Source organism: Salmo salar, chromosome ssa14, assembly GCF_905237065.1.
Source record: "Salmo salar chromosome ssa14, Ssal_v3.1, whole genome shotgun sequence".
NCBI classification, from domain to species: domain Eukaryota; kingdom Metazoa; phylum Chordata; class Actinopteri; order Salmoniformes; family Salmonidae; genus Salmo; species Salmo salar.
In genome coordinates, this window is record NC_059455.1 from 43,792,720 (window position 1) to 43,808,120 (window position 15,401).

Sequence of the window (15,401 nt, forward strand, 5' to 3'; positions counted from 1 at the left end):
CTTCACCGTTGTACGTGCACAAGTTTGAACCCGCAAAAGCAATCATTACTGTCTGAAAGAGCCATGAACTTAGATTTTCTCAACAAAAAAAATGCTGAAATGCATCTGTCAAATAGCTTCAATGAATCCCAATGATTTACTCCAATTGGGCCGTATTCTAGACGTTCAAAGACGATACAAAACACTGAAGACACACATCATTAAAGAAAATAGTACATTTATTACAAAACAAAAAAACATGCCATATCGTTCAAACCTGGCCTGACTTAGGGAAAACCATAGTAAAAAGTTTTTTTTTTTATGTTTACCATCACAGCAAAAATATGTTTTCACTTATCTAGTCAGAGAACACCCCCCCCCAAGAAATTAACATTTAAACCACTATTCTTCATTTCTAAACAGAACATATGCTTATCACACCATTTCATACTGCCTACTACATCAACATTCAGGCTGGTGACACCAAACTACAACAAAATCATTTTCCTGATTATAGGGACTGTGTGTGGGGCAGATGGGAGTGAACGTGAAGTGCACCTCGTGTGGAAGGGGCAGGGGAGAATAGTAGTGAATCTAAATAATATTTCCTTGATTCCTCACGTCCTCCTACCTTAACACCTTTTCAAAGCATATTGGAGCAAACGATCTGAGGTTCCTCCCCTCGGATGTTCTTGTCCAAAGAATGAAGCAAGGAGAAGATTTGAGGAATCAAGGAAATACAATTAAGATTCACCCAAGGAACTGGGCTACTGTGAGGTAATCAAGAGGAATAAGGCTGGCAGACTATCCGTCCTGCTGTTGTATGAAGGGGTTGGGGATGGCCTCCATGCCGTCCTGAGGACAGATGAGCACCACTGAGGTCCCTCGACACACCACCAGACCCAGCTGTCGCGTGTCCTCGGTCAGCTTGAACTGGTCGTCAGGGTCTGGAAATAACAAATCAAACCAAATTGTATTGGAGGAAGAAGTGGCAATACAGGTCAGAGGTAATTGATAGTATGTGAAACTCCACCATGAATGATCCAGCACAACCTTTTTTATAAAAATGGCAAATGATACGACCTTGGTTTCATCGTCAATTTTTTTAATTGAAGGGCAACATCACACATGTTTTCCATTGAATTGTGTGAGTAACAGTCTCCTCAGCGACCAGGAGTGCATTTTCACTTTGTAGAAGTGATATGAGCTCATACAAGCAAGTGTTAGTTTCTGCTACATACCTCGCAAGTACTCGATGGTGCTGTCCAATACCAGGTTCAACAGGGGGTCAAACCCCTTTAGGACTCCACTGGCTGACACAAATAAATAAGGATTATTATCTTGAATGGAAACAAGGAGAAAAACAGTAAAGAAGATAGGTACTGTGGCCTGTCATGGAACAGCATTTCCAGACAGGCAAAAGGTTGCCAGTATTCTCTTTTGGAAGCCGCAAGTCCCACAGTTTTTTTCTTTCTTTCGTTCTTCAGGTTTTAACATAGTCCATTTCATTACGAAGTATTATCTTAACTGATTTACCCTCTCGTCCTCCCTGGAACTTGACACGGATTTGTTTATCGATGTACTTGGACAGGTCAAAGATGCTCTCCTTCTTTTTCTTCTCTCCTTCCTTGTTTCTGTCCTGAAAGGAAAATATTCAGTAGAATTTAGGATTGAACCCTATAGTCAATTCATACCATCAAGGGCCACAGCCTTTTCAGTTTTATCCAATTTGTGTACTGAAAATGTAGAAGTGTTTATTTGACACAAATTATTATTATTTCAATAGGAGTACTTGACGGTTTTCACTCCTCCCTTTTACGTGATTGATGAATTAAGGTCACTAATTAGTAAGGAACTCATCACATCTGGTTGTCTAGGGCTTAATTGAAAGGAAAAACCCAAAACCTGCAGACACTGGGCCCTCCATGGAATGAGTTTGACACCCGTGTTCCAATTTATGGGCTTGTAAGTGCCCAAATCAGTCATGTTCAACTTTGAATCGACAGTATAGGCCAGGCAAATTGAAATCTGATCCTTTCAGCCAGTTCCACTGGTGATTGTCATTGTTCCTCTCTAATCAAGGCCTGATTTAGACCTGGGACACGAGGTGGGTGCAATTATCAGGTAGAAAATAAAACCTTGAGTGTATTATTAAGCCAATTCTGTTGCAAAACTGTTGAAAATCTGGAATGTGTTGGAACGTGTGGAGTCTGAGCATCACAAGAAGCAGTTGTATTTAGATTTGTTTTGTGTGTTTTAAGACTCAAGATATTGGCGTGGAATGATTCCTGAACCAGGAAACCTATCAACAGGGTTATTTCTAGGGTGGCAAAAGTGGCACGAAGTATGATAACTTAAGACAGATGGAGTGGTTGATGCACGTCGACTGAGTGGCAGGGAAGAAACAAGGGTAGTAGAGCCCCCACGACCCAGTGACTGTTTCACATCAACAGAGGAATAGTCAAATGTTACATGTTAAAGGTGGACTTTGTATAATTCATTGCAATGGTCATAAACTGTATAGCACAAGTGGAGAAAATTGTAATCATTGTGAATGCAGCTAAATGTTTCTTGGGTTTTCTTAATGTCACAGCCGATGCCTTGCAAGAAATCCTGTCGCTGAATGTTCCACCCTCTGAGGCCCCTAAGCCTGTGTAGGGATGTACTTTGGAATGGACTGATTGAAGTGGGATGGGTTTTTGTTTGAGGTCTTGTCGTTTTCCCCCTTTCCTGTATTGATTCTTATTTTCTCGTTAAAATACCTCGTCCTGCTGGTGGCGGTAATGCACCATTAACATTGGATGCCAACCGCCGTTAAACCCAATAGAAGAAGCAGATTAAGGGAAGACGAGGATTGAAGTGATTTAACAGAACCCAGTTTCTAAAATGTAGTCTAAAGATTATGTGGAGAGAAACTGGGGTACGAACATGGCATGATATTTAGCACGCTGATGTTGACAACATTATACAGTCGAGTCTGCACTTAACGCTAGCAAATATCTCAACCCACTCCATCTCGCTAGCAGTGATCAGAATACTGTAGTTAAATTGAAATACCCTTTTTTCAAACGGGAAGAACTAGAAAACAACTGGGGAGTAAATTAGGTTTTAGATTAAGTTATTTAAGAAATCGACACAGCGCCATTTTTTGCGGCTACCCGTTAGTCTCCCGAGTTGGCCACTAGTATGAACTGCGTGTTAATCTACCACCATTTTACGACTATTTAGATTAGGAACGTTGCACACCCTTGGATGAACGCGGTATGCAACATCCTAAATTGGCTGAAAATGGTCTTTTAAAAAAAGTACGCATTCTTCTCGCCATTAAAAAGGAGGTAAATGCCTTTGCGGCCTGAATGGATGATGCTTTATGTAGAGCAGGTCCACGGCGGACACGAGTTTATTACCGGGAATGCTGATCTAGCGCCCATGCACTATGTAGTCTAACGTAATGTTGCAGGATCTGCAGAATATATTGTTGTCATCCGCAACGACTGTCTGGCTCCCAATTTTTTTTCTCAAGTGATATTCTTTGTCACTTTTCTATCTTTGTTTGACATTCCTTTTCTTTGTCGATTTCATTAACACGATGCTGTCTGAAAAGCACGCTAGCAAATATCCCTACTCTGCTATCTTGCATTTGCTAGATAACAATACTGTAGCTAGATTGAGAGGCACGCAATTGCTAATAGAAAATACAGTAAACAACGACGTTTTAGATACGTTCATGGAAGATATGATCGACTCACCGCCATTTTGAAACTGTTCCAGCCACGCCTCTCGAACTCCAACCTTTTTCTTCTACTTTGTTGGTATTATGGCGGTCCGCAAACACATTTATACGTGCATGCCGCCACCTATTGTATTGGCTGTGTATCAACCTACTATTATGTAGTATGAATTCATTACACTTTGAAAAATTTGCCCTACCATCTAACCCTGCACTCATTAAAACCTCACCACTATTCCACTACTTTGGCCCCATCTGAACCTACTCCAGGCCAGCAGCCTGGGAGGTCGGGACACTATCTTTAAAAACATCTTGTAATTCATCTGCTGTAAAATCTTGTACACCCAAGTACTTCTCTGCAGTTGCCACCACATCTGTCCTCTGTGATTTAAATTCCATTCCTGCAGTACAATTGTCAACCGTGGCCATGTACGGCAGAAAACCAACCTTACCAACCGCACATCTATCACTCTTTATTGGCCTCGGCCTACTCACAGGGACCCATGTTCTTCTACTACTCTCTTCACTGCCTCCGCATACGTCACTTTCTGCACTATTAACTGATCCTGTCAACCTGCCTTTCTCTCACCGTACACCTCTGATCTCCAGCATCATGGGTACCCTTACAGTTTACACACAACTCTTCCCACAGACACTACACATTCCTTTGTCTCATGTCCTCCTCCACACTTCTCACATCTAGGAATCTCCCTCCTACACACTGCTGCCACATGGCCATAAGCTTGGCACCTAAAACACTGTAATGGACTCAGGACAAAAGTTCTCACAGGATAACTAACACATCCTGACTTGACTTTATCTTACTCTGCATTAACAACAACAACAACAAAAAACTAGTACAGACGGTGTCTTCTCTGTTTCATCACACTCTCCACCGAGTGTGTCGCACCAAATGGCGTGCGTCACAGACACCGGGATTCTTCAACTTCAGTTGATCCTCCTCAACACTTAATGCCACTCCAGTTATCACACCGTGCTCTGGAGAGGAAAGCAAGTCACAGTTCTTGTCCCCAGTCGCGTGGTGTGGGGCTCACGCTCCCTCTGGACAGCAGAAACACAAAAAAAATCAACACGATTCCACATTCCCCAACCTGACACCACATATGGATCTGCCATCTCACTCCCACTGGACCCGACCCACTGATGTCAAGTTTTTGCAGTTCTGCACAAATCATGCTTCATTGACAGCATGGCCAATGTTGAATGTTTATCATTTTAAACTTGGAAAAGTTAATCCCCTTAATCCCAGATTTGGGACCACACAGCCATAATTTCTCTTCATTATTTATCTTCATATGACAAGGATTACAAAGGATTTGCCAGTAAATTGGCGACTTGATTCATGACGATGACTTCTAGCTAAGATTTTGACATGATCAGTCCAATCAAAGCTACAGTACATTTTATCTGTGGCCAATGACCTTGAGCCTTATTGGATGAGCACTTCTAATGTAACTCTATGGCAGCACCCAAAAGGCTCGAATTTTCGAGGTCTCCTTTTAGACTTTGTGGTGAAGTAGTGTCTCCATGAGTGACAGAACACTGAGCCAATCACGGCACAACGCTCTGTATTTTCTGCTGGCTTGCCCCAACACCACAGAAAGCACTGAGCTAGGCTGAAACACCTGCATTTTGGAGCTGCCTTACTCAAGAAAACAAAAAAAGAGACCATGTTTGTATGCGGCTTTATTAACTCAATGACATATATTATTTTTACATTGTTTGCAAACTGATATGTGACACGTATTAATGCCAAAATAACATACAAAACAGGCAAGCACCAAAAAATACATCTATTTTAATTTTTTGCTAAAAATGTGGGGCTCAAAATGGTGGGTCTCAACTGTATAACACTTTTCTCCTTGTTTTCCTGTCCACCATCTTACCCTCACCTCCTGGCCACACCAGTGCTATTATTTCACACGCTTGTAGTTTATGCCCTTGATAGAACCTTTTCCAGAGGTACTTGCCATTTTCTGCTCAACTACAACCTTTGACTGCTGAAAAGACCAAAATAAATAATTTATTTTAAACTGTTTCAGGCTAGCATAATATACATTAAATCAAATTTAGCTCACAATATATCCTCTTTTTAGCAGTTACATATATTGTAAATCGAGGGCGGATAGTGCAGATAATTTGTTTTGGTAGCTGAAGGAATTATAGGATTTCCTTACCCAATTATGACCATTGAATCATTTCTACAGTCATAAAACCCTGTATGAATATGGTTTAGTTTATTTACCAAAGTAATTGATTACTTTCTGCAAGTTATTCACCTCTAAAACTAAGTTTGCGACAACACTAGATAGCCAGATAAGCTAGCTAGCTCAAAAACTAGCTTGTCGAACGTATAGGGAAACTTCCACGACCAAAACCAAAAGGAAAGAAATGGAGAGATCGTCAGATGGACAATTAACCACAAAAGATGGTATGATTTTGGGTACTCCTCTTCAGAAGGTAACTGTGGGGGGAAATACTGCAATGGGTGATGAAAATGTGGTGAGCACGGACAACAATGCTCACAACTTGCGCCCCTCCAGTCCCCAGCTCAGGCCGTTACCTTCCGACCCCGGCACTCCAGTCAAGCCCCAGGGGGAAAAGATGAGAGACCAAGAGGGTATGTCACTTCTTGAGATGCAAAACAATATTGTAATGCTTTTGACAGCAAAGATAGATGAAAGGGCAAATGGCTTGGAGGTCACGGTTAGGGAAAATACGATGAAAATTGAGGCCATTAAAAAAAATCTGACTGTCTTTGGAGAAGTGAAAACCCTCAAAAGTGACATGAAGAAAGTGGAAGTTATCTGCCATGAAAATTAAAAGAAGGTGGCTGAACTCGAGCAAAAGGTGAATGAGTTGGAGAGATGCCAGCGCAGGTGGAACCTAAGGCTTCATGGAATTCCAGAACAGGCGAGTGAGGACATCAAATGCAGACATCGTCCATCGTTTGGGAAGACTCAAGGATCAAGACAAGAGACCGAGGACAACCATCATCCGGTTCACCAACAGATCTACACGGGATCTTCTCTGGAGGCGAGCGAAGAATTGTGAATTCCTCATCATGCAAAAATTGAGGTTCACGGAGGATCTGACCTCAGCAGACAAAGTGACAAGAGAGAAACTGTGGATGATGGTGGCTGCAGCTCGAAAGGCTGGGAAAACTGCATTTTTTATCGGTGCAAGAGTGATCATTGATGGGAAAGAAATGCGGCCACATCAGAACATTTGAGAGAGAGCCAGAGTCTAACTCGGACAGAACTGTCAGGCCAAAAAACTGATTACCAGGTGAAAAGCAGCCTTTTATTATAAAATATTTACACAAACACTTGAATGAGAAAAGGCTGACCTGAGAACTGGTAAACTAAACACTAACTACAGGTGAATAACTGCTTATTGTAAAGTCTACACAATGTCTCCCCCTTGTGGGAGTAAGAATGCTTTGGTAACTTTATGACCAGTATTTGTTTGTTTTTTGTTGGAGAGGTTAATAATGGGATGGAAATCCTTTTGAGTTACATATCCTTAGGAAAAGCTTATATTAGCATAACAAGGTTGTTGGTTGAAGTTTGTCTTTATCTCTTTGTTCAATTAATGTCAGGGGTATTCGTAATTTACTCAAGCGTAAGGCTATTTTCCTGTATTGCAAACGGTTTAATGCAGACTTTTACTTTTTACAAGAGACTCATGCTTGTTCTTCCCATCTATCTTTTGGGAAAAATCAATGGGTTAACGATATCTGGTTATCATATGGCAACAACCACTCTGCAGGTGTAGCAGTTTTAAGAGGTCCATTTAAAGGGAAGGTCATCAGTAGTAAGACTCACCACTCTGCAGGTGTAGCAGTTTTAAGAGGTGCGTTTAAAGGGAAGGTCATCAGTCGTAAGACTCACCACTCTGGACGTTGGTTAATTTTAACAGTGAATATCAACAGTGAAATATTTTTATTAGGGAATATTTATGCATCCAACAACAAACAAAAACAGGATATTATTTCAATTAATAGTTATAGGTGTATTTCAGGATATCAAAATTATCTTAGGTGGAGATTTTAATTATGTATCTAATGTGATGATTGACAGATCCTAACAGATCCAGCATAGTTAATCCTGAGTTTAATAACCTACGTCTTGGTCTTGGATTAGTCGATATTGGGAGATCTAAATATCCTGATAAAAAGGACTTCACTTGGAGTAACAAGGACATGTCCAGACAGTCAAGAATGGACTTCTGGTTGATTTCTAATTCATTAGATAATTCTGTAGTCAAGGTATCAATTGAACCATCAATTCTTACTGGTCATAAAGTTATATTCTTATCTTTAAATATTAATGGATCTGAAGTTAAACCGAATCAGAGTCATAGTAAACTCAATAGTAGACTGTTAGAAGATTATGAATTCAAGATGGATGCCAAAGATATTATACAAGACAATTGGAGAAAAGCCCAACTATTTAAGTCTTATGGGAAATATTGGGAATTAATGTAGTATGAAATAAGACAAACAGCCATGAAGAGATGTAAAGAAATTTCTGAACTTAAAAGATTGCGGGAAGATAAACTTGTTAAAGAAATACTTTCTCTAATCTCTATGGAGGACCTTGATGAAGAAGGAAAGGGTCAGTTATTCTCTTTACAACTAGAAATGGACAATGTATGAAGAGAGCAAAAGGGGCATTTGTAAGATCAAGAAGGTTGGAGGAAGGTGAAAAAAACTACAAATACTTTTACAATTTAGAAAGAAAAAAAATCTGAATTTACATCTATTCATAAGCTTAATATAATATAGATGGCAAAGAAAATAAAAAACCCAAAGATATTTCAAAATATGTTTCAGAATTCTATGGTAACCTTTATACCAGTTATGCCTGTCCTACTAGTGACATATCTGCCTTTCTAGACTGTCAAAGACTATGCAAAATTCATAGACGAAGACTTCCTTGTGATGACTTTCTTGTGATGAAATTATTTCTATCAATGAAATAAAAAACTGTATCAGCAAGTTAAGAGAACAAATCTCCAGGGAATGATGGAATTATCAGTGAATTCTATAAATATTTTCAGGAGGATATTATTGAATTTATATTTAATGTTTTTAAGGAGGCAATTGACTAAGGGGTCCTGCCTGTTTCTATGACCGGGGCCTAATTTCTGTAATACCCAAACCAAACAAAAATCTATGATGTTAGAAAATTGGAGACCAATCAGATTAATGAACAATGATGGAAAGCTACTTGCATCCATCTTTGCAGAAAGACTTAAAGGTCTTTACCAAATCATTGACGATACCCAGTCTGGTTTCATGAAGGGCAGACATATATGTAATAATATTCCACTAGTATTGGACTTGATAGACTACAATGAGCACATTATGGAAGATAGCTTTATTTTATTTGTAGACTTTTACAAGGCATTTGATACAGTTGAACATTATTTTCTTTTTGAGACTTCGTTTTTTGTTGGTTTTGGTCAATATTTTCAAAGTGTTATTAAGACTCTTTACAATAATAGTAACAGCTCTGTTAAATTATTTACATTTAAGTCATTTAGCAGACGCTCTTATCCAGAGCGACTTACAAATTGGTGCATTCACCTTATGATATCCAGTGGAACAACCACTTTACAATAGTGCATCTAAATCTTTTAAGGGGGGGGGTTAGAAGGATTACTTTATCATATCCTAGGTATTCCTTAAAGAGGTGGGGTTTCAGGTGTCTCTGGAAGGTGGTGATTGACTCCGCTGTCCTGGCGTCGTGAGGGAGCTTGTTCCACCATTGGGGTGCCAGAGCAGCGAACAGTTTTGACTGGGCTGAGCGGGAACTGTGCTTCCTCAGAGGTAGGGAGACGAGCAGGCCAGAGGTGGATGAACGCAGTGCCCTTGTTTGGGTGTAGGGCCTGATCAGTGCCTGAAGGTACGGGCTGCGGCGTTCTGGATGAGTTGTAGGGGTTTAATGGCACAGGCAGGGAGCCCAGCCAACAGCGAGTTGCAGTAATCCAGACGGGAGATGACAAGTGCCTGGATTAGGACCTGCGCCGCTTCCTGTGTGAGGCAGGGTCGTACTCTGCGAATGTTGTAGAGCATGAACCTACAGGATCGGGTCACCGCCTTGATGTTAGTGGAGGACGACAGGGTGTTGTCCAGGGTCACGCCAAGGTTCTTAGCACTCTGGGAGGAGGACACAAGGGAGTTGTCAACCGTGATGGCGAGATCATGGAACGGGCAGTCCTTCCCCGGGAGGAAGAGCAGCTCCGTCTTGCCAAGGTTCAGCTTGAGGTGGTGATCCGTCATCCACACTGATATGTCTGCCAGACATGCAGAGATGCGATTCGCCACCTGGTTATCAGAAGGGGGAAAGGAGAAGATTAATTGTGTGTCGTCTGCATAGCAATGATAGGAGAGACCATGTGAGGATATGACAGAGCCAAGTGACTTGGTGTATAGCGAGAATAGGAGAGGGCCTAGAACAGAGCCCTGGGGGACACCAGTGGTGAGAGCACGTGGTGCGGAGACAGATTCTCGCCACGCCACCTGGTAGGAGCGACCTGTCAGGTAGGACGCAATCCAAGCGTGGGCCGCGCCGGAGATGCCCAACTCGGAGAGGAGGATCTGATGGTTCACAGTATCAAAGGCAGCAGATAGGTCTAGAAGGATAAGAGCAGAGGAGAGAGAGTTAGCTTTAGCAGTGCGGAGAGCCTCCGTGACACAGAGAAGAGCAGTCTCAGTTGAATGACCAGTCTTGAAACCTGACTGATTTGGATCAAGAAGGTCCTTCTGAGAGAGATAGCAGGAGAGCTGGCCAAGGACGGCACGTTCAAGAGTTTTGGAGAGATAAGAAAGAAGGGATACTGGTCTGTAGTTGTTGACATCGGAGGGATCGAGTGTAGGTTTTTTCAGAAGGGGTGCAACTCTCGCTCTCGAAGACGGAAGGGACGTAGCCAGCGGTCAAGGATGAGTTGATGAGCGAGGTGAGGTAAGGGAGAAGGTCTCCGGAAATGGTCTGGAGAAGAGAGGAGGGGATAGGGTCAAGCGGGCAGGTTGTTGGGCGGCCGGCCGTCACAAGACGCGAGATTTCATCTGGAGAGAGAGGGGAGAAAGAGGTCAAAGCACAGGGTAGGGCAGTGTGAGCAGGACCAGCGGTGTCGTTTGACTTAGCAAACGAGGATCGGATGTCGTCGACCTTCTTTTCAAAATGGTTGACGAAGTCATCCGCAGAGGGGGGGGGGGATTCAGGAGGGAGGAGAAGGTGACAAAGAGCTTCCTAGGGTTAGAGGCAGATGCTTGGAATTTAGAGTGGTAGAAAGTGGCTTTAGCAGCAGAGACAGAAGAGGAAAATGTAGAGAGGAGGGAGTGAAAGGATGCCAGGTCCGCAGGGAGGCGAGTTTTCCTCCATTTCCGCTCGGCTGCCCGGAGCCCTGTTCTGTGAGCTCGCAATGAGTCGTCGAGCCACGGAGCAGGAGGGGAGGACCGAGCCGGCCTGGAGGATAGGGGACATAGAGAATCAAAGGATGCAGAAAGGGAGGAGAGGAGGGTTGAGGAGGCAGAATCAGGAGATAGGTTGGAGAAGGTTTGAGCAGAGGGAAGAGATGATAGGATGGAAGAGGAGAGAGTAGCGGGAGAGAGAGAGAGCGAAGGTTGGGACGGCGCAATACCATCCGAGTAGGGGCAGAGTGAGAAGTGTTGGATGAGAGCGAGAGGGAAAAGGATACAAGGTGGTGGTCGGAGACTTGGAGGGGAGTTGCAATGAGATTAGTGGAAGAACAGCATCTAGTAAAGATGAGGTCAAGCGTATTGCCTGCCTTGTGAGTAGGGGGGGAAGGTGAGAGGGTGAGGTCAAGAGAGGAGAGGAGTGGAAAGAAGGAGGCAGAGAGGAATGAGTCAAAGGTAGACGTGGGGAGGTTAAAGTCACCCAGAACTGTGAGAGGTGAGCCATCCTCAGGAAAGGAACTTATCAAGGCTTCAAGCTCATTGATGAACTCTCCAAGGGAACCTGGAGGGCGATAAATGATAAGGATGTTAAGCTTGAAAGGGCTGGTAACTGTGACAGCATGGAATTCAAATGAGGAGACAGACAGATGGGTCAGGGGAGAAAGAGAGAATGTCCACTTGGGAGAGATGAGGATTCCAGTGCCACCACCCCACTGGCCAGATGCTCTCGGGGTATGCGAGAACACGTGGGCAGACGAGGAGAGAGCAGTAGGAGTAGCAGTGTTATCTGTGGTAATCCATGTTTCCGTCAGCGCCAAGAAGTCGAGGGACTGGAGGTTAGCATAGGCTGAGATGAACTCTGCCTTGTTGGCCGCAGACCGGCAGTTCCAGAGGCTGCCGGAGACCTGGAACTCCACGTGGGTCGTGCGCGCTGGGACCACCAGGTTAGAGTGGCAGTGGCCACGCGGTGTGAAGCGTTTGTATGGCCTGTGCAGAGGGGAGAGAACAGGGATAGACAGACACATAGTTGACAGGCTACAGAAGAGGCTACGCTAATGCAAAGGAGATTGGAATGACAAGTGGACTACACGTCTCGAATGTTCAGAAAGTTAAGCTTACGTTGCAAAAATCTTATTGACTAAAATGACGAAAATGATACAGTACTGCTGGCTGGTGAATTAGGCTAGCTAGCAGTGGCTGCGTTGTTGACATTGTTTGAACGTGTAGCTGGCTAGGTAACCTCGATAGTTTCAGTACTACACCTTATCATGATACAGAAGCAACTATGTAGCTAGCTAACATAGCACTAATCAAGACGTTCCTTTGTAATGTATTTAGTTTCTACAATGCTGCTCGTCGGTAATAGTTGGCTAGGTTTGGAAAAATGGTGTCGCGGGGGACGAAAATAGCTGGCTAGCTAACCTCAATAATTACTCTAAACTACACACAAAAAAAAAAAACAATTATCAAACTATGACAAAGACAACTATGTAGCTAGCTAACACTGCACTAGTCAAATCGTTCCGTTGTAATGTATTAGTTTCTACAGTGCTGCTAGTCGGTAAAGGTTGGCTAGCTAGCAGTGGGTTTGATGATGACTAGGTGTGTTGACTAAGTCTGGAGTCTGGACAACGGCGTCGCGGCGCGGCTGGCTAGCTAACCTCGATAATTACTCTAAACTACACAATTATCTTAGATACAAAGACAGCAAAGACAACTATGTAGCTAGCTAACACTACACTAATCAAGTCGTTCCGTTGTAATGTAATAGTTTCTGCAGTGCTGCTAGTCGGTAGAAGTTGGCTAGTTGGCTAGCTAGCAGTGTTGACTAAGTTAGGAGGACGAAAATAGCTGGCTAGCTAACCACGATAATTACTCTAATTACTCTAAACTACACAATTATCTTTGATACAAAGACGGCTATGTAGCTAGCTAAATAAAAATTACTCGGATCTAACAAATCAAACCGTTGTAATGAAATGTAATATTACCTGTGGAGCGAAGTGCAACTACTCGCTCCAAACCCATGGAACTTCACAAAAATTCGACATTAGACGTGGAATTAAACAAGGATGCCCAATTTCTCCTTTATTATTTTTATTGGTCACACAAGTTATGGCACTTCATATAAATAAGGATAGTTTTAGGGGTATTCAGATACAAGACAGGAAGGCTATTGAGTGTATTAATGCCTTCTCACATGTATCTGGTTTATCTCTGAATATTAGGAAGTGTGAATTATTTGTGTTGAAAAGATGTGACTTAAACTTAGTATGTAATATCCCTGTAAAAGATGTGATCACATATCTTGGTATTAAAGTTAGCAAAGATCAAAAAGAAAGGGCCAACTTAAATCTCTCTCCTATTGTAGAGAACATTGGAAAGAGATTTAACTCCTGGTTATTAAGAGATCTTTCTTAATCTGGACGTGTACTTTTCTCAAAATCTGAAAGTCTGTCCAGACTAGTTTATACCTCCCTTGCCTTGGTTGCTCCTTTGTCAGTAACTAAAATGGTTGATACTAAATTATTTAACTTCATATGGAGGAATAAACCTCATTATTTAAGAAAAGCGGTAATATGTAGCAACCAAAGTGAGGGAGGGTTGAATGCTCTGGATTTTAAAACCTCTAATATAATATTTAAGATTAAATGAATATAAAACTATTTAAGAAATAAGGATTGGATTTTCATCCCTAAATTAATATTCCAACAGATTGGTGGTCTAGAATTCTTACTCAAATGCAACTTTGATATGGGTAAAATCCCTATTAAGCTTACTTCTAACTTGGAACCTCATGTACAAACACAATTTTTCCCCTCATAGGTATACAATCTTGGAATAATAAAGACATAAAATACAAAAACAAGTCTTTATTTTTCCAGAACTGGTTTGACAACAACATTATTTGGGTTAAACAATTATTGAATAATGATGGACAATTATATGATTATCCAGAATCTATTAGAACACACAATGTTACATTCACTCCTGAAGAGTCTCAAATTGTTGTTAGAGCTGTCCCTAAAAGGTGCTATTCTTCTTTTAGGAGAATATAACAATACTCCAAGTGCAACTGTTGAGGATTTTGTAGCCTCAATACAATTAGAAGGAATTGACATTTTAAACTATACATGTAATAACATGTATATAAGGAAACTATGTCAATATGTTACTATTCCCTCTGCTAAAATGTACTGGAATGCAGCCCTAGGACAAATGAACTGGAACAAAGTTAAGTTGTTATCTGGTAAATATTGTATATCTAATAAGGTGAAAGAAGTATCATACCAACTCATTCATAGAATCTACCCTGTAAAGACCTTTATTATACACAGATTTAAAATAGCTATTGATAACAAATGTGTATTTTGTGGATGTGACCCAGAGACTCTTGACCATTTATTTTGGGACTGTTCTTATGTCAGAAGATTTTGGAGTGAGTTAGAAGATTTTATTTGAAAAGAAACGACTATTTGATGTTAATTTGTAAGACTCTGATATTATGTTTTATTTTGATCCAAATGATATGGACCCTGATTTAACTTTCATTGTTAATTTGTTTCTTTCATGGAAGATTCTTTGTCCATAAAATGTGTGCAGAGAACAAACCCATCTTCACATTATTTAAGATAGATTTGAAATATTATTTTGAAATGATCAGTAAATGTAAAAGCAATACGCACCATAAAAGTACTTAACAAATTGAAAATGAATCTTGATATGTAATACCCCTGTCTGTTAGGTTTATGTACTCTTGTCTGTATATTTGTTGTGTTCATAATAATAATACAAATTAAAAAAATTCCACAGTGCATTTGCCATTGCACTGCACTCCATCAGACACAGAGAAATATCTCACGCACACTGGAAAAATGTATCTATTTCCCTTGTTTGAGGCATCACTGGCAACTGAGAAATACACGGGCTCACCTTCGGTCGGGGACAGATCATCCAAAATATCCCGCACAGTATTTGGTCCTAAAACATTCATTGTAATCATCTCCGCTTTCGTTCTTCCAAAGTGCATCTTCTTCACAACATTTGAGTCATGAAACAAAGCACCTTTGAGCTTAACAAGACAGTCGGTGCTGTTATAGCTGAGTCCGTGTTTAACCGTATGGTACACATACGAGGCTTCACTTTCCGCGATGTTGTTATTTTCCGCTGTAGACGTCATGAAGAATGCAGCGATATTGCAGGCACCTTTAGCCAGTGTAGCCTTCTTGTGCATTTCTGTGGTTG

General features: G+C 41.5%; 1 protein-coding gene across 3 annotated transcripts; it reads right to left on the minus strand.

Annotated features, from left to right (window-relative positions):
* Positions 1 to 200: 200 nt before the first annotated feature.
* On the minus strand, positions 201 to 15,125 carry LOC106569602 (U6 snRNA-associated Sm-like protein LSm7). Of its 3 annotated transcripts, none has more exons than XM_045694441.1 (4): positions 15,090 to 15,125; positions 1,516 to 1,618; positions 1,221 to 1,292; positions 201 to 926 (listed from the first exon to the last, which is right to left on the minus strand). In XM_045694441.1, exons 1-4 carry the CDS (start codon positions 15,108 to 15,110, stop codon positions 784 to 786), a joined length of 339 nt encoding a protein of 112 aa, XP_045550397.1. In that variant the 5' UTR covers positions 15,111 to 15,125; the 3' UTR covers positions 201 to 783. The 3 variants fall into 3 exon arrangements, with proteins under 3 accessions (XP_045550397.1, XP_013996601.1, XP_045550396.1); XM_014141126.2 differs by lacking the exon at positions 15,090 to 15,125 and adding an exon at positions 3,729 to 4,028; XM_045694440.1 differs by lacking the exon at positions 15,090 to 15,125 and adding an exon at positions 3,387 to 3,425.
* Between the last annotated feature and the right edge of the window lie 276 nt (positions 15,126 to 15,401).

Bases quoted from the DNA above. Each gene is read 5' to 3' on its own strand.
- LOC106569602 (XM_045694440.1), bottom strand. From the start codon at position 3,410: ATGGGCGCTAGATCAGCATTCCCG. The intron at 1,293-1,515 runs GTAAATCAGTTA...TATTTGTGTCAG, and splicing joins GTTCCAGGGAGGACGAGAGG to CCAGTGGAGTCCTAAAGGGG. The intron at 927-1,220 runs GTATGTAGCAGA...TGTTATTTCCAG, and splicing joins CACCATCGAGTACTTGCGAG to ACCCTGACGACCAGTTCAAG.